The following is a 19,368-nucleotide window of genomic DNA, read 5'->3' as shown; positions in this document are numbered from 1 at the left end:
ACTGCAGCTTTACTCCTTCGCATATCGCCTACTCAGAGGCGATCTCTGCCTAACATACAAAGCTATGTCAAACCCAGAGCTTTTAGATATGCTCCACTTAAAGAAATCCCAATCCCTATGAGCTACATGCTCTAGGGACCTAAACCTTCTCACCACAATAAACAGAATATGCTGGAGGGATAGATTCCTGTCCCAGAGACTTCCCATACTCTGGAGCAAACTACCTATCTATATCAAACAAAGCTCCTCATTAGCACTCTTCAAGAAAAATCTTGATGATTGGATGGGAGATAGGAAATTCACCCTTGGGGATCACTTCTGTGGCTCTGCTCAAAAGTGGCACAGGAAAATAATTTTTCCTGGGTGGCGAAAGCCAGGGTACCCTTGTCTAGGCTTATATAGGCCCTAGGGCCAATAGCCTAGTACCTACCTATGAACCTATATCCTCAGTACCCATTTGCCTTGCCGTGTAAGTCCCAGCAAGTCATTTGACCAGTGCTTCCAGCTCACTCCTGCAAAGAGGTGCTTGGGACTAACAGGTTTACTTGTTGCTTCCTACAAGAGTCTAGTCATCAGAAAAGCAGAGTTCCTGTGTATCTTGTAAGAGTACATTTATTTTTACAGGAGACTTCCCTGTACTCCTGAAATGAGTATACTTATCACTGTTTTCAATCTAATTTCTGAAGTCCAGGTAAAGGTACATACATAATACAAAGGCATCTACAAGCTGATATGATTTGCTAATCATGATAGTGAAATAGGCAGCATGGAATGTCTATTGTAGGAGTTATCAAAAAGCATTAACAAAAATGTATTTATTTACTGATTTTTGTTTACCAAGATGGCTCAACTGAGCACTCAGGCCCATTTTCAGTGGAGGCTTGGGGAGAAAAACTCCATTAATGTTACAAAAATTACAAAAAAATTACAGAGAAAAGAAAAAGAAATTAAAAAAATTGGACATATTTCAATGTTTATATTAATAATGTAAAAACAGAGTGTAATAATGTCATTTTGGAGTGCTGTATTTAAGCAGTAGGTGTTAGTATAGTAAAAAAAATAATTACAACATGGTGGGTAATATGTAGATAATCTTTGAAATAAATGGTCTTTTGGCAAAGCAGTTATGATTACCTATATTTTTATAAGTGCACTAATTTCATAAAAGTTGTGTGACCTACAGGTGAACAAATTATGTCATCTTATACAAAACATTAAAGCTGACAGTGCTGCCATGGATACCTGCCATCTAACACAGATGGTTTTGTAGATCAATATTGTTTTGAAACATTGTAAAATGATTATATGTACCATTCACATAGATTCAGCAATATCACAAAACAGCAGTATACAATCCCCTCTTGTTATAAATCATTGGAAAGCTCTTGAAGATGTGAACAATTCATTCAATATCTTGGACCGATCTTGCACACTTATAAAGATATAACCCTTTGTTTGACCATAATATTAAGATTTTGGCAAACTATTTGTTTTTTATAAAATCAGTTGTCTACATTTACAGCTGGTGTGAGGATATGGTCACAGATATTTTCTGTTTTCATTTTTTATTACTCTGTGCATAGTGCCTTTAATAAAGGTTTATGGTAAGCTTTTTGGTGATTTGTGGCTTCCTTCTGCATATGATACCCTGTCTTCCAGCACTATATATTGCCTTCTCTATCTGCAGGTATGTGGTTTATTAATTTTATCACTTGCATTTCTGTTATCCTTTTGGCCATTTTGGCTTGCCAGTTAAAGGATGGAGGGTATTTACTTACTGCGCTTCGTTAACATTCCACCTGTCATGACTTGCTGCTCAACTCTATGTTTCTCTATGCATATTGTCACCTTATGCTTTCAACTACTTTTGTGGATTGCACCCATTTTACTTGGTGAATTTTTGTTTAAGTACTGTGTAGTGGTTTTTTTTTTTTTACTCCTTTCAAGAGGTTCATTCTTTCCAGTGCACTGGAACTCTTGAGTTAGATGTTTTTGCAGAAAAGAGTTACACCAGTGAGCGGGTAGCTTTGGGCTCAGTAATGCAAGTGGGTTAAAATGTGCTGCACATCATAGAGAAATTGATTCATGCCATGTTAACCACTTCTCATGAGTGGTAATGTAGTCTTATACCAAATGCAAGCTTTTCTAGGTTTTAGATATTGGAATACAGAAGACAGAATGAATTGAGATGAAAAACCCTTATGGATATGTCACAAATGCAGGCAAAATTCTGATATGGAATGGAATCCCTCCTTCTCCAAGAATGATGCCTAAAATACAAAGAAAAGATAAATGGCCTTGACAGTTGACTAAATTGTTGGCTTCACTCCAAGGATCCAGTATGTGTTAGCATGGGAAAAGATGCTTTACAATCCCACGTTCTTTGCACAGGATGGCCTGTACCTCGTTCCAGGTTTTTTGCTTAATAACTAAAGTCATTGATACTTCCATAGTACTTTTTTAGACAAGCCCAATTAATGGACATCCCAATACAGCTAACATATCAAACCCAAAACAAGATCACATTAAGATAGCTCTGCTAAGTGCCAGAAGTATCTACAACAAATTGCCCAACCTTTCCTTTGGAACATATTCATATCTGTGTAATTACTGAAACTTGGTTTAAATGCTCAGAAATCCCTTCCATCATACCTGAGTTTTGCTCCTACCATGCATATAGACATGATAGCAACTGTGGTGGTGTCTCCATACCTCTAGACAAATCCCAGAGAGACCCATAAGCAGAACTTATTGAACTAAAAATCACTCTAAACAGCACCAACTATTAGTTTATAGCTTGTTATAGAGCACCCTCTATGCACACTGAAAATCATGTAAGGTTCCCAAGTCTATTTGATAAACTCCTTGTAAACAAGAACTCCATTATTTTGAGAGACTTTAATTACCCTTCAATAATCCGGAGTACTTATACCTTTAATGTAGGACAGGTCCAAAAGTTCTTGGATTTAATAAACAAAACCTGCCTGGACCAGATTGTTAACAAACCCACTGGAGCACATAATACTGTAGTTATGATCTGGCTCTTACAAATACAGCTTCTTTGTATACTTTTGCCTGGTATCTCTTTCCCTTCTTTAGTCATGTCAAACCAGGATCATAGAATTCAAAGATTTCAAACATACTAATCTCATCAAATTCTATGATGACATTTTAAAATTTACCTATAGCAGCATTACCATAGATGTTGCTATTTCAAGTACATTCACTAAGGAATTATATGCCCACTTAGATAAATGTATAGAAATGGTAATTCCCAACTATATTCCATATAATAAGAAATTTTAAAACAGACCACCTTGGTGGTCCACCAACATAAACAAAGTCAGCATGAAAAGAAAAAAAATCATCAAAGTACAGCTAAGAAAAAGATCCCTCATATCAAGGATAACATCAGAAAATTGAGTAGAAAACTTGAAAAATACTATTAGGCCTACTAAGGCAGCATTTTAAGCTAAGACCAATTACTAATCCTCCTTTGGATTTGTTAGGAAACCAAGAAATAACATCAACAGTCCTCTGAACTTACTCATAATACCACCACCTACTTTGATCAAGTAGACATGAGCAATAAACTAGGAAACAAACTCAGAATTAATTTTACCCAAGATAACAATCCAAAGCCCACTTATTCTTTAATCTCTTATATCCCCCCATCATCATAAAAAACATGTAATGAAGGTGTTTTGCAAAACTACAAATACTACACTTCCTCGGTGGGACGGGACCTGACAATATGTCTGGCTGTTTAATAAACAGCCACTCCTTAAACTACTGCTTTGTCGCTGAGGTTTGGCACACAACAGTATCAATGCCACCACACCAGGCTGGCCCCACCACTGACCCCAGGAATTAGAGGCCCATCAGCCTGACATGTCTTATCTGCAGAGCTATGAAACTTATTATAATTGACCTGATAAACTATGATATCAAAAATCTCATCAGGCTAGAGTCACAATAGTTTGGCTTTGTCAAGGGTAGAGCCTGTCAAATGAATTTGGTTAACTTCTTTAAAAGGGTAATATAGGTTACTGACAATGGTCATGCTGTCCACACAGCGTACCTTGACCTAGCCAAGATGTTTGATAGCATCTCATAATTTAGCATAGTTAGATGAATGCATTACAAAATGATCCCAATGTAGCAAGATGGGTAGCAAACTTGGTAAAAGACAGAACCCATATGGTGCAGGTGCCTTTTCTTAATGTATGAAGGTTACCAGTGATGTTCTTCAGTGCTTACTGTTTGGTCCTCTTTTGGTTGCCATATACTTTTCCTAATGTCTAGACCATGAACCAAGAACTCTGCATAACCAAGTTTGTAAATTACTGTAAAATGGGAGTCATTCTCAAGTCTACCTCTGATGCCAAAACTCATTAAGAACCAAGTACTAAAAATTGGTTCACCTTAAATGCTTAAAACTGCAAGGCCAAAGACAACCGCAAAGCATTCTTTAATTATGTATATAACCTCAAAGGCAATCCACCATTGTGTGCAGAGCTCATTGTAAATGAAGCCACCTATACTGAGACAGAAGATATAGCAAACCTCCTGGGTGATAAATTCAGCTTTTCTCCTCTCTCCCCCTCAACCTTCTCTCAGGAAATATCATCAAATATAACTCCCCCTACTATCACTAGGGAACAGCTCCTTAATGCTCTCTCTAAGACCAAGAACACTGTGTCAATGGGCCCAGACAATATTCCAAGATGCCTTCTAAATAGCATGAAACATGACCTATCAGGGCCTCTAGAATTACTATTTAACTGTAGCCTCCAAACAGTATTCATGCCTCATGAATGGAGAAAGTCAATAGTCATCCTTCTGCACAAAGATGGGCCATCTATAGACCATGGAAACTACAGACCATAAGTGTCATTAGTCTTATATGTAAAGCCATGGAAAGAATTATCATGGAGGTGATCAATAGAGATATAGTAAACCTCCAGACACTAGACCCAACCCAGTTTAGTTTCATCAAGAGCAGATCATGCCTACTACTCAACATGGTGGACTTCTTTGAGAAGGTCAGCAAACCAATGGATGAAGACAAAATCGTTCACACTGCCTAACTTGACCTGGCCAAGCCATTTGACACAATACTCCACTTGGGCATTGTTGACAAACTCAGGAGGTTAGGTACAAACTTGTATGTCACCCGGTGGTTAGCCAGATGGCTCACAGATAAGACCCAGGAAGTTAGAATTGGGGAGTCCACCTCTACAAGAGGCCAGTCACAAGTGGAGTTCCTCAGGGATCAGTCCTTGGACCGTTCCTTTTTGGCATTTACTTATTTCCAGGCCAATGTCAGCGGTCTCTGGCTGACTAAATTTGCAGATGATTGCAAATTAGGAGCTGTCATTGACTCTCACACTGACACAAATGTTCTCCAGGAGGGGCTGACACAAACAACTAGTGTCAGAGCCATAGACTAAAGCTAAATCCCATGAAATGAATAATAGTATCCTTTGTTTAGTCATCCATCCATGGTTACTATCATATTGCCTTTAATCATCATGTGCTTACATTGGTGAGGAAATCAATCTATGGTGAGCAACTTATAAACAAAGGTATGGCATCCAAGTCCAAGGAAGTCATTGTTCCACTGTATTCAGCATTTATCAGACCAGTTATTGAGTATAATGTCCCCTTTGGTGTGTACCTAACCAGACATATCCAACAAATGGAACATCCATGGATGTTCCTCACTAAACAAATACTGGGAGTAACTAATATGTCCTATACAAACTGCCTCAAGGGCCTATCCCTGTATTCTGTCTCCTACAGGCTTTTGAGGGGAGATCTATCCCTGGCATACAGGGTATTGTCAGACCCCACTCTGATGGACCTCCTGCATATCCACAAAACAAACATTACCAGAATTACCTGTTCTAAAGACTTAAACCTTGTCTCTGATATAAATAGGACCTGCTGTTGAGATAGGTATGTATCTCAGAGACTACCCCGTCTATGGAACAGGCTCCCCATCCATGTGAAGCAGAGTTCCTCCCTAACCCAATTCAAGTGCAACTTGAAGAATTAGATGGAAAACCAGAAACCTATCCCTGGTGTGGCACTTATGTCTCTAAATGGCACCTATTGTCTCTAATGGAAACAGGTAACCTGTAAATGATTTATCTCACAGGCCCATGCTTACACTTATCAAGAGTATCAGAACTTGTCAGAGATTTGGGATGCATGGCTAGGCTTAAAAAGGCCATGTGGTCATTAGCCTAGTAAACATCTCTATGAACCTGTGAATATAGTGACATTTGGTAAACCACTCCTCCCCCAGCAAAGAATATTGATAATACCCCCCCTCCAAAATGAGAATTTTGTAAAAGACCTGGGAGCTTGGGTTGATAACTCCTTCTCCTTTCATCATCATGTGACATTAGTAGGTAGAAAGTCCTCTCCTTCTACTTAGCACAGATAATTGCCAAAGGGATATCATCAAAATCTAAAGAGGTCACTGTCCTCTTATATTCTGCATCGATTAGGCCAATTATTGAATACAATACCCCCTTTGGAATGCATGTCAGTAGACAAATCAAACAAATAGAAAGTCCCAAGCAGTTCCTAACGAAGAAAATCAGTTGCTTAAAACCCTGAGTTACCAGAAATTACTGGAAGCATTATCTCTTCATTTAGTATGTTACAGACTTCTGAAGGGGGTCTCTATGCCTTGCTATCCATGCAGTTAAGGACCCAGTGGTCCTGGTCTTTTGTATTGCCTCAAATCAAATAGTCCCACAAATGCTAGAACTGGTGATCTAAATATTCATTAGCAAATAAGTAAAATATGGTGGTGAGACAAGTTCATCATCCCCACCTCTGGAACAGAGTCCTGCTTGAAATCACACAGAGTGATGCATTATTTTTCCTTCAAATGGAAACTGGATGATTAGATGGGTATCATAAATATTAGGTCACAACCACCTTAGTCTATTCCAACTAGCAATGGGTGCAATGTAGGATCCAATCCTGTGTGGGAGGCCAGTCCATCAAAGGATGCTCATATACTTACAAATCCACCACACACATACCTGGGGCCAGTTTTGACATCACCATTTCACCTACCTGAATGGCTCTGGTCTGTTCAAAGAAACTGAAGACCCTGGCATAAAAAAAAAAAAAAAAAAAAAAAAAAAAACAGCACAAAGAGGATGTGAAAACTCTGCACAAAAGCATCTTTGCCAGGAAGTCAACCAGACAACCATGCTCTGTGACACCACAAAGTCAACTACTGTACCATTATTCTAGCTGAGACAATTCTCGTGTTACTTTAATAAAGATTTTAACTACACAGTGCAGCTGGCATTTACTTACAGCAATGTTAATAGAAGGCATCTTATATCCTAATGTTCCTGACAATTTGCACCTATCATTATGAAAAGTGACTACTTATATTCACATTCATGAATGCATATTTGATTCTGGGAATAAATACACAGCAAGCAAGGTATGAGTAATGTTGAAACAGTCATGTTTCATACTGGTAGCTGTTTTAAGACAAATATATATGGTGGTATATTCAAGAGTTACATTTCCCAAACACAGCAAAATTACAAAACTAAAGCATTTTAGAATTTTGATTATCTTAGTCTAAACTGCATCACATTTATTTTGAAGTGATATACATGAATATTTTTAAATCCTTCTAACAAATTTGTTTAGTTACTTGAGTTATCATAATTTTAGCTACTGTTCTTAGTGTTGTGTTGTCATGTTGTCCTGTCTTGCCAAATACATGCAACTTTCTGAATACAGTGAACTTAAAACTCCAGTGATGACTTTGATTGCAGACTCACCATGCAGTCCTCACAGCAGAGTCCATGTGCACAAACAGCGTTTAACTTCAGAGTGCAGGTACTAGCATTACAGCAAGGGTTCATGCATTCCTTCCAAAGCAAAGGGAAAAAAAAACAATTTTGTTAATTCAGTTATTACCATGTTTAACCTAAATAACTGTTATTATTAACTTAGACTATTAAAGGAAAACAACGTCAAATGTGACACAAAATATAAGAAAATATGCAAGTGTTCATTTGCTGCACACTTCTTAAGATTTGGGAAGGCAATAAAATATCATAAATGTAAAACAGTTAACTGCAAACATTGTTCATTTATAAAAGAGGTAAACAACTATAAAATACCATGCAAATTACTTACCACTTGGCTGACCTAGTACAAAGAAGGGTGCACACATCCCTACCACTCCACTGGGTGCTTTTTCTGGTCCTCACTGGTTTTGATACTCAAGCATTCCCACACCCCAAACTGATCAATTTTATTTTATTTTACATTTCAATTGTTTTAGTATAGTACATCAAGCTGTGGTTGTAGGGTCCTCCCTTTTCCAGCAGGGTTTGCCTCATCTCAGTCATCATCATTGGTAGCAGACTGACACAGAAGTCAAATGGTGGCATGGCATAATTTTTCAGAGGTCCAAATTTTCTGCATATGCTGTACTCCCTTCACCCCCTGTTGACCACCAGACAGATTATGGTACCTCCTATGCTAAGGCTATGTGGTCATTTACTTCCTCACATTCCTTTCATGACTACAGTATGTGCATGCTCTTTGGCAGGAATAGTGCTTCTGCAAGGCAATGCTGCTCAAAACATCAGCTACAATTTGCCCACTTGGTGGAGTTCCTCTGGACGGACTAAATAATTCCTTCCCTTGGATAGGAGAATGAACATCAGGAACTCAGTCCCACCATTTCCTACTTATGTCCTCCTGTAGAAAAGTGGGCTGGTAAAGCCAGACCATCAACAGAGCCAAAGCCAATGCAACAACTGGCACATATAGAAGTAAACTGCGAATGCAGGTAATGCAGAGTTATTAATGATTCTAATTCAATATACAATAAACGGAAAATAAAAACATATTCAAAAAGTTGTGCTAACCAACAAGCAAATAATATAAAAGAACTAGTAATAAAATACTTGACTCAGTCAGCTTATATCAAGGTGTCAATTACATATTACACATTTAGCATTTAAGTACATGGCAATCCTAAACTTGAGTTTACTTTAGCATTGTTTAGATATTACAGGACAAAATGCAAGGAATGTTTTTATTGCATACTTCACATAATTTTAGGGCTTGCTATCTGTCTGCACTGTGATTCAAATAGAGATTTTTGAACTAGTTTGTTATACTGCAATTACAAAAACAAATCTTGTGAATGAAGGCATGCACTGTGATATAGATAAACTTTTTGCCTTTTGAAAGATCATGCAATAGCACAGAAAATTACTGGGTGGCTTATTACATATTTTACAAAGTAATTTGAAGAGTTTTGGAGTTAGCGGACCGGAGTTCCGCTGTGGCGACCCCTAACCTGGATAAGCCGAAAGACACAACAACAACTACAACCTATGAAGCCATTTTATGCATTTATTTATTTGCTTAGTTTGATGGGCTGGTACAAGACCCTGTTTAGCCATTTCCTGGGATAATAGGCTTAATGCAACAGTTGTAGCAATAATTAACAATTGTACAGATCTAAGTGAATAAAGTCGTATACAGAGAATATAGAAGGAAACAGAAGCACAAAGGGCCAGATTACAAAAGAGCCGCTCTCAGTATAAGTCTGCCCTGATTCCAATAAACTTGCTCTCAGTGGTCACTTACACTGTGGTCACTTACACTGACAGCAAGTCTTTTGAAATCAAACCCAAAGACACAGCACATAGTAAGTGATAGTCAAAATTATACAAGAGAGATGGAGAAAGCATGTTCAGGATGAAATTAGTCATACTATATACAGTAGATGTAATATATACATTCTGGGCACAAATATGTATCTTATGTAAAAAGTAAGCATTAAATATCCAAATGCAATGGTTGGAATCTCTCAGGAGTACAATAATTGAAGGAGTAGCTTAATCTCTACAGCACGTGCATTTGTATTTGTCAGAAGTACTCAATTTGATGGAGCTCCAGACTTTTTTGGGATATCAAGTTTCAAAGGTTTCTAAGGCAATGGATTTTGTATTGTGGTGAGTTTATTTTTTCAAGGGAATGGTACTGTGCAGTACTTTGTGTTGTTTTTCCATTCTTCCCATGCTCTGTCTATTTTAATAATAATAATAATAATAATAATAATAATAATAATAATAATAATAATAATTATTATATTTGCTAACCAGGTAGGCCCACTGAACACACAGTCCCTTTCTAGGGGTGACCAGAGAGCAATGTTTAGTTAAATGACTTGCTCAATGTCATAAAGGAGGTAAGTTGTTTTTTGTTTAAATAATTTGTTTAACTGTTGTAGGCTACACACTAAAGTGCGATAGCCTTTTCTGATCGTTTGTAGTCATTTAAAGCTGTTTTAAGTGCATTTTTTACTGTTTATGCCTTATCTTTAAAAAAAAAAAAACCCAAAAAGACTCCTTGTTTCCCGCCTTTCTAAGCTAGTATAGTCCAGATTTCTGGCTAGTGCTGAATTCAGGGCTGTGATACTAGTTTCTGAGTTGCCCATACCTTATACTTGGGATAGAAGGAAGCTTCTCTGTTCACCTGTGAGAGAGGGGAGCTTTGAGCAACCTATCTGTCCCTGGAGGAGTGGTTCCAACCTAGAAGTTAGTAGTTTATTGGCCATTTTGGGCCAATTTCTATCTCTTTCATTTATCTACTATAAAAACTGTGTTTGCATGGTTTTGCGCACCAGGCAGTGCCAGTTAGTTAAGGTTAAATTATTCCCGGTTCCACTCAGTCTACTCTTCACTTTTTCCCTTGAAACTAGTCTCTCAACCTAAGCACTCAGAAAGCACCTTACATCCCAGCACTTGCTCAGACCTAATAGCAAGCACTAATATACCCTGACACTGATTGCCCAGCAGGGCAAGGCTCTTTTTATTCACCCCTCACCAACCAAGTGACTAAGCAACTCACCCTACTATTCAGGCATGACCAAAGGGCAACTTCAGGTACACTTTCCAGTCCAGCTGGTGAATCTGGGTATCCAGAGGCAATGTTACAACTGCCTCATGTACAAAGACAAATCTCTCCTCCTACCACAAAACACTAACATATGCGAGAGATGCAATTATACAGCCAAACTGGAAGCTAAGCTGTCTCCACCCAAGACTGGAACAGACAGTCAAGAGGAGAAGGTTAATACCTGCACCATGCCTCCAACCACGCACAGACCTACCAAAACAGCACTGGCAAAAAATATACATAAATAAACAAAATCATACCCGAAGGCTCTAAATAAAAACCTGCAAAAGCATCAGAGACCTCCAAAGCAGACACCCAAACAACTTGCACTTCCCGTCACAAACCAGACAACACATAAAACACAAAATCAGTGTGCCGCACAATCACAGCCCTTAAGGTGCAATAACATACCTAACACACTCGTAATAGGTGACTCTATAGTCAGGCACACTGACGTCCCTCTCACTAGGGCTGGACAAGCAGAAGGTTAATGTTAGCTGCCTGTCGGGAGCCAGAATCTGCCACATAACACAAACAGGTCACTCCAGAACAAGTACAAATATGACTCTGTCATTGTTCATGTTGGTGTGAATGACCTGAGACGTACCTCTCTGGACTACATGAAAAGAGACATGGAAGAGCTCTCTGATCATGCAGCCCAGGCTGGTATGACCCTGACCCTGAGTAGCATCCTGCCCTCACCAAGAATGATACCTCAGTATAATGAAAAAAATGATCAATTTCAACAATTGGCTAAGCTTCTGGTGTCATTCAAAGGGGATCCAGTGTCTGTCAGCCTAGGACGACATGCTCGGCAAGCTGCGTTGCTTCACAAGAGACGGCTTGCACCTGTCACCCCTAGGCTTTCAAATACTGGCCAAGGCTCTTGCTGCTCCCATAGTGCCTTTTTTAAGGCAAGGTTCAAAAGTCAAACCCACCTCCATAAACAGCACAATTAACAAAAAACTGAGGGTTATGCTACTCAAAGCCAGGAGTTTAAAATCTCAAAATGCACACGCTCGAAGCACTCCTCAGTATGGAGAACGTCAACATCTGTGCAGTAACTGAAACCTGGTTCAAGGCTCCAGAGAGCACCCCAGCATTACCAGGATACAACTCATACCACATGTTTTGGTCACAGCACATGGACCGAAACACAAAAGGAGGGGGGTGTATCCATATTCATCAAGGATACCTAAACCTCCAGGTTAGTGGCGCAGCATGATACCTCTGAGATCATCCATGTGCAACTAACATCGAGCAAATCTGCAATGCAAATTGTGGCCTGCTACAGATTACCCTCCATGACCCAGGACCACCACTTCACCTTTCTGGAGACACTGGAAAACATGAAGGTCCTAACGAACACCCTGATATTGGGCGATTTCAATTACCCTACCATTCACTGGGAAAACTACTTGAGTACAAATTCCTAGGCCTAGCGCTTCCTGGAATTCATCAACTCAAACGCCCTGGATCAGCTGGTAAACTCCCCTACCAGAGGTAAAAACATACTGGACCTGGTCATCACCAACATGGGCGATGGGTGTTCCACACCAGAGGTCAACCCGTCACTGGTTAAAGCAGACCATAAACTAATCAGTCTGGATGTCCACACCCCACCACCACCCCCAACTAAGGAAACCACAGTAAAAAACTTTTCCAAAGCAAACTTCACCTTACTTAAGACAGAGGTGGTAAGTTTCACAGCCCCCACGCTAAAGGATAAAACTGCCCAAGATGCAGAAACCTTTACAAATGCACTCTATGAGCACCTACAAGGATGCATGGATCATGCTATCCCTAGCAAAACCAAGACTCACTCCTTTAAGAGAAGGAAACCAGTTTGGTGTACCCATGCAATGAACAGGCTATACAATAAAAGGAGGAAACTAGTTCAGAATAAAAGCAAATCCCAAGAAAGAAAGACATCCCTGATCAGTATCAGTAAGAAACTAAGGTTCCTCATAAAATCATCCAAGGCTAACTTCGAAAGAAAAATAGCCAAGGATTCAAAAGATAACCACAAAGCCTTCTTTAGCTATGTTAAGAATCTAAGTGGCAACTTGCAGATATGCACTGAACTAGTGCAAAATAGCACAAAATATACTGAACCTACTGATATTGCCAACATCCTGGCAGATAAATTCAGTGCAAACTTCACCCTCCCTCTCACCTCCAAAAGGGCTCACAACAATACCGGAAAAGTATAGTATCCCAAAAATCAAAGACGCACAAATGAAAACAACCCTTTCAAAAGCCAAAAACACAGCATCAGTGGGACCAGATGGTGTCCCAGGCTGTGTCTTAGACGAACTACAGAATGAACTAACCCCCCACCTAAACACGCTGTTCAGCCTCAGCCTCTCCACAGGCTACGTGCCCATAGAATGGTGCACAGCAACAGTTTTTCCTCTCCACAAAGGAAGGTCCACAACTGACCTTGATAACTATCACCTCATAAGCCTGACTAGCCTGGTCTGCAAGGCTATGGAGCGCATCATCATGGAACTCATTAACAAAGACTTTGGAAACCTCCAAACACTTGACCCGACCCAGTTAGGCTTTGTTAAGGGCAGATCATGCCTACTAAACCTGTTTGACTTCTTCGAGACAGTCATCAAGGCCATAGATGAGGGAAAGGTGGTTCACACAGCCTACCTTGACCTCGTCAAGGCTTTCAACACTATTCCCCACTCGGGTATTACAGAAAAACTCACCAGTCTGAACATAAACCCCTATGTCATGAGATGGGTTGCCAACTGGCTTACAGACAGAACTCACACGGTAAGAATAGCGGGCTCCAGGTCTGACTCTAAACCAGTCACAAGTGGTGTCCCACAAGGCTCAGTCCTGGGACCCCTACTGTTCAGCATATACTTCTCAGAAGTACAGGCAAACACAGGACGACTATGGCTAACCAAGTTCGCTGATGACTGCAAACTGGGAGCCATAATTGACTCTCCGGCTGACATGGACATCCTCCAAAAGGGCCTTACTGAGACGAACACCTGGTGTCAAAGTCATGGCCTCAAGCTAAATGCCAAAAAGTGCATAGTCATCCCATTTGGGTAAAACAAAACACCCATGAATTACCACATAGGTGGCAGCCCCCCTTAATACAGAAGAGGTAATAAGAGATCTGGGGATACAGGTAGATAGCAATCGCTCCTTTGACAATCATATTGCCAAAGTAGTTAGGAAATCCTTCTATGTGGCCCATCTAATTACTAAAGGGTTCGCATCTAGAAATAAAGAGGTTATAGTGCCCCTCTACTTGTCACTCATTAGACCCATTATAGAGTACAATGCCCCATTTGGGATGTACCTCACAAGACACTTCCAAAAGCTGGAAAGATCACAAAAGTACCTTACCAAGAGGATTACTGGCCTCAAACATATGTCCTATTCAGCCCGACTGAAAAAACTCTGGCTGTACTCAGTGGCAAATCACTTAATCAGAGGTGATCTCTGCCTGACTTACAAAGCCATGTCCAACTCAGAACTTATGGACATGCTCCACCTAAAGAAATCCAAGTCACTGCGAGCCACGTGCTCACTCTAGTGAGCTAAACCTCGCCACAACAATAAATAGAACATGCTGGAGGGATAGATTCCTGTCACAGAGACTCCCCATGCTTTGGAACAAAATTCCAAATTACATCAGGCAGAGCCCCTCACTAACACTCTTGAAGAGAAACCTTGATGAGTGGAAGAGTAACAGAAAATACTCCCCTGGGATCACTTCATTGGCTCTGCTTGACAGAGGATCAGTTAATTAATCAATGGGGTGGTGAAAGCCGACACACTGGCTAGGCTTATAAATGCCCTCGGGCAGATAGCCTAGTACCTACCTATGAAGGAATCAAACCATATGTCACACGAATTTAAGCTCACAACCTGAAACACTATGCCCACCCAGTCTATTTTAGTCATTGTAATCAGGTTTGGAGTAATCCATAATACACATGCGGAGTTTAACATGCAGTTAGTAGTAGGTAACAGTTTGTCTTGCATAGTTGCAATAAAGCTGTTAAAAGTAGACCAAGCTGTGATAGGTTTTGTGCAGTTATAAAACAGGGCTAGGGTTTATGCAGTTACAAACATGTGTTAAATGAAGTTCTGACTGTAACAGAATGTCAATGCAATTAGGAAAGAAGTAAATAGCTTTATATTACGGGGGATTTAACTTTTTGAGTTTTGAAAGACCAGTAAGTGAGAACTGGGATCTGGTCACTGAAGATATCTGTCAGGACTTGAAGCTTTGTTTACCTGGATTATTAGAGATTAACAAATCTATAGTGGAAGATTTGTTTGTTGTTGTGTGTAATCTAGTACCTTCACTTACTAATTGGATGAGACTGGCTGGGTTAATAAGTTTTGAGAGTTGTGGAGTGATAAAAGAGCTCAAATATAGGTTTAAGTCCCCTCAGAGCATCAATTTATTTTTCTGCAGCTATATCCAGAATTTATTGCAAAGTAGTTTTGAAAATAGAAACTGTGGATGGTGGCAGAATGTAGATTGCAGGTATATATACCTGTGTGTGACCACCAAGGAGTGTCTAGATGAGTGTCCAGTTCAGTCTGTAATCAATTATTGCTGTTGACTATTAAGTTGGATGCTAGATTATCATCCTCTTTTGCAATAGCAATGACTCCTACTTTTCCATTTCTAGTTCCTGGCCTGTTATCAGTTTATATTTTGTTTTTTTTTTCTTTCTTTCTTTTTTTTGAGAAATTATGAGTATACCTGGAGAAATCTTTTAGCCAAGATTCAGTAATAGCCAGTATTTTGAGGTTATATTGGGTTATCCATGATTCAAGCTATGAGATTTATTTCTTATGATTAGGTTCATATGTTCATAGGAAAGTACTATGCAATCAGCCTACAGACCATTTCAAGCCTAGTCAAAAAAAAAAAAAAAAAAACATATTCTAGCCTCAAGGAGGGCAAGACAAGACAGACTGGGTGAGAATTTGAGTCTGCCCATCCAATTATATAGCTTTACCCTCAAGGTGGCAAAGGTGCTACTCTGCTTGACATGTAGTGAATGTTTGTTCCAGAGGTGAGGGGTACATTGGAATATTAATCTATCATGCCAGTGTGGGTTATTTATCTGCTGTTGAAGGTTTAATCCCTTTAGCTGAGTATTTAATCTACTATTAGTTCAATGAAGGAATAAAGGATCAAATAGGGTTGCATCTTTCATGGCATGAAAGACTATACATACTTCTTCACAGAGGATCTGTAAGAGACCGAGTGCAGAGAAATGGCTGCCAGTCACTCCTGATAACTAAGGTTTTTGAGGCCAGTGATCATTTTAGTTATGAATCTCTAAGGTCTCTCAAGTTGTGTGATATGTTTAGATAAATATATGTCAAAGGGTGCATTATATTCAATAATGGGTCTGATAAGATATGAGTAAAGGGGAATTAAGATTTCTTTGGATTTAGTGGAGATGATCACAACATGGTTTCCGTCCACATCACAGTACTACCACTGCCTTGCTTTCTTTTACCAACACAATAAACCAACATAGAAATAACCACAAATATGTAGCCTCAATTTTCTTTGACCTATCGATAGCCTTCAATATGGTCCCCCATAGCAAACTCCTAACCACTTCACTAAATCTGCACTTGACTGGTTCCAAGACTATTTAACTGGATGCCAGCAAGCAGTACAATGGCAAGGTGATCTATCACCCCCCCCCTTCTACCCACCACCGTAGGTGTACCCCAGGGCTCCATATTAAGTCCCCTCATTTTCTCACTTTTCACAAATAACCTCCACACCTCAGTCCCACATGCAACTCTAATTCAGTACTCCAATGACTCCACTGTAATTTGCACTGCCCCTACTATTCCAGAATTACAAGTGCTCACTCAACATTAATTTCTCTCAACTGAAGCCTAGCTAAACAACTCCCACCTTATCCTGAACCCCAACAAAACAAAACGTATGCTATTTCATCCAACCAAAGCCAAAATACCTCCCTCCTCATTCTCTATCGAATCTGTCAGCAAAACCAAAATCTCTCCCACTGCTCATATTAAGCTATTAAGTGTTGAAATAGACAATAATATGAGATTTGATCTCCATATATCCCAAACAATAAAAAAGTCCACAAAAAATAGGTACTCTGTACAGGAATAAACTCTGTACAGGAATAAACATTATCTCACAGACAGCACCAAAGTCACAGTAGCTCAAACACACTTGATCTCAACCCTACTATATGCATCAGCTATTCTTACCAACCTTGGGAAATCAGACCTTGCTAAACTTGAAACAAATAGATTTGCTACCAACTCAAACTCAAGATCCCATCACTGTACAGCACTTAGATAACTCAGCTGGCATGAGTTGCCTCAACTACTACACTACACCCAAATAACCATGGCCCACAAGCTAATCCATCAGAATGAAAAGACACCTGCCCTAAATAATCTACTACAACCATACTCCAGTACCAGAACGTTAAGCTCCTGTAATAAATACCTAATAAAGGTCTTTAATGCTAATAATCAGGCAAGGGAATCCTTCTTCTCCAACTGTATGGCTAAACTCTGGAATACCTTACCTCTTAATGTAATATCTACCATAACCACATCTCATTTTAAACCTTTAATACAACATCACCTATTCAAAAACTGGATATGTCCATGTATGGCTCCTGGTTAATCTGCATACTGCCAATGCTGATATTATACAGACTCAATTTTTTTTATCATGTACATATAAACAAAAGGTATGCTGGATTATGTGTTAATCATCCGTATGTCTCAAACTATATATTTAACTGTCTTCTATGTCCTATTCTACCTTAAACTTTAATTGTACTATTGTTGTATTTTGCTGTCTTTTATTGTGGAGCTTTTCTCCCTGGACCTCTGCTGAAAAAGGACTTGTGTCCAGTCTGACTTTCCCGGTTAACAAATGCAAAATAAAATAAAATAAATAAAATGACTTTGGAAACTGGATGCATAAGGCTTTCTGAACTACTTTGGAGACATGGTGGTCAAATAAGAAGGAACCATTCACAAGAGTACCCAAATCCCTTAACAACAGTGTTTGATTGGAGGGGTGCATGTCCTATATGGTATGTGAAACTGTTTTATCGAATGAACTATGCTATATTTTTTTATATTTCATTTGGGACCATTGTCCTTGCACCAATTATTAGCAAAGTCTAATCCATGTTGGAGCAATTGTGAGTCAGCTGAAGAATGAATAACCACACCCAGTTTATCATCATCAGCAAACTTAGTTAACCAGAAGTGCTGGCCTGAATGTCTAAGAAATATGCCAAATAGGAGACGGCCCCAAAGTGGTCCCTGCTACTTTAACTACATGGGTCCTCTCAGACAACCAGTTAGCTATTGATTGCACAATATAAGGATTTATATACAGATTTACAAGATTGTCAATAATGCTTGAATGGGAAAGTGTCAAAGGCCTAGGATAGGTCTAGACATGCGATATACACTGCATAACCACTATCCATTGTTGCAGTTAATTTTTCAAATAAATTAATTAGGTTAAAGAGGCAGGACCTTCCTTTGAAGAACCCAAATTTATGAGGCTTCAGGGTGAAAGATTTTCAATGCCCAAAGTAATGAAGTTTGAAATAATGCACTCCATAGCTTTAATTATGAGGCGAGTGAATATTGGGTCTATAGTTACCTGGGTTCATGATTGGGCCATTGTATAATGGCATTACAATAGCTATTTACCAGGCTTCAGGAATGTAAACAGTGAAGAAGCTTAGATTAAAGAATTTAAGTAAGGGTTCAGAAAGGCCATATTTGGCACTGATAATCAGGCAACCTGGTATGTTGTCAGGGCCCGTGGATGAGGTGTTCTTAGTTTTTGAAAGGGCTGAGAAAACTTGTTTCATAGTAATTAAAGGGAGAGGCTAGGATTTTGGAACCTGTGGGATAGTTATAATTGTGAGTGGAGTAAAATTTGCAGTAAATTTGTCAGCTAGGATATTAGCTATTTCCTTTGGGTCAGAGTGTGTATTATTGTGGACTAGCTCTGAACACTGTTGGGTATTAATTATTAACTTACTCAAGCCAATAGTTTATTTTGTATACTTCCAGTTCACCCCCATAGCTTCTTATGGCAATCAGAACATTTTTGGGTCCGTCTTAATTTATTAAGCAATTTACCAGCTAATAATATGCAGTATTACAGAGTACTAGGAGTTATTAAGAAAGTGACAATGAGATTGTTAATCTAGGATGTTCTATACTAAAGATATTAATCACTATTCACTTATTATTCATATTTTCATATTTATTTTCATAGCTGAGAGCCCTAAATGATATTGAGGGGTATGGTGTGCTTTTACATGGAAGGAGGCAGGAAAATTCATTGTCAATATTCCC

At 39.2% G+C, this 19,368-nt stretch overlaps 1 protein-coding gene across 1 annotated transcript in view; it reads right to left on the bottom strand.

Annotated features, from left to right (window-relative positions):
- The window catches only part of ADAM12 (ADAM metallopeptidase domain 12), a 2,765,134-nt gene that overhangs the window by 652,348 nt on the left and 2,093,418 nt on the right, over positions 1-19,368 (bottom strand). The window contains exon 13 of the mRNA XM_044056180.1: positions 7,830-7,919. Coding sequence (XP_043912115.1) covers positions 7,830-7,919 — 90 coding nt within the window. The remainder of the gene's footprint in view (positions 1-7,829; positions 7,920-19,368) is intronic.

Source organism: Protopterus annectens, chromosome 14.part0 (assembly GCF_019279795.1).
Source record: "Protopterus annectens isolate FY-2018-M chromosome 14.part0, PAN1.0, whole genome shotgun sequence".
Classification (NCBI taxonomy): Eukaryota; Metazoa; Chordata; order Ceratodontiformes; family Protopteridae; genus Protopterus; species Protopterus annectens.
This window is presented reverse-complemented; position numbering and strand designations above follow the sequence as displayed.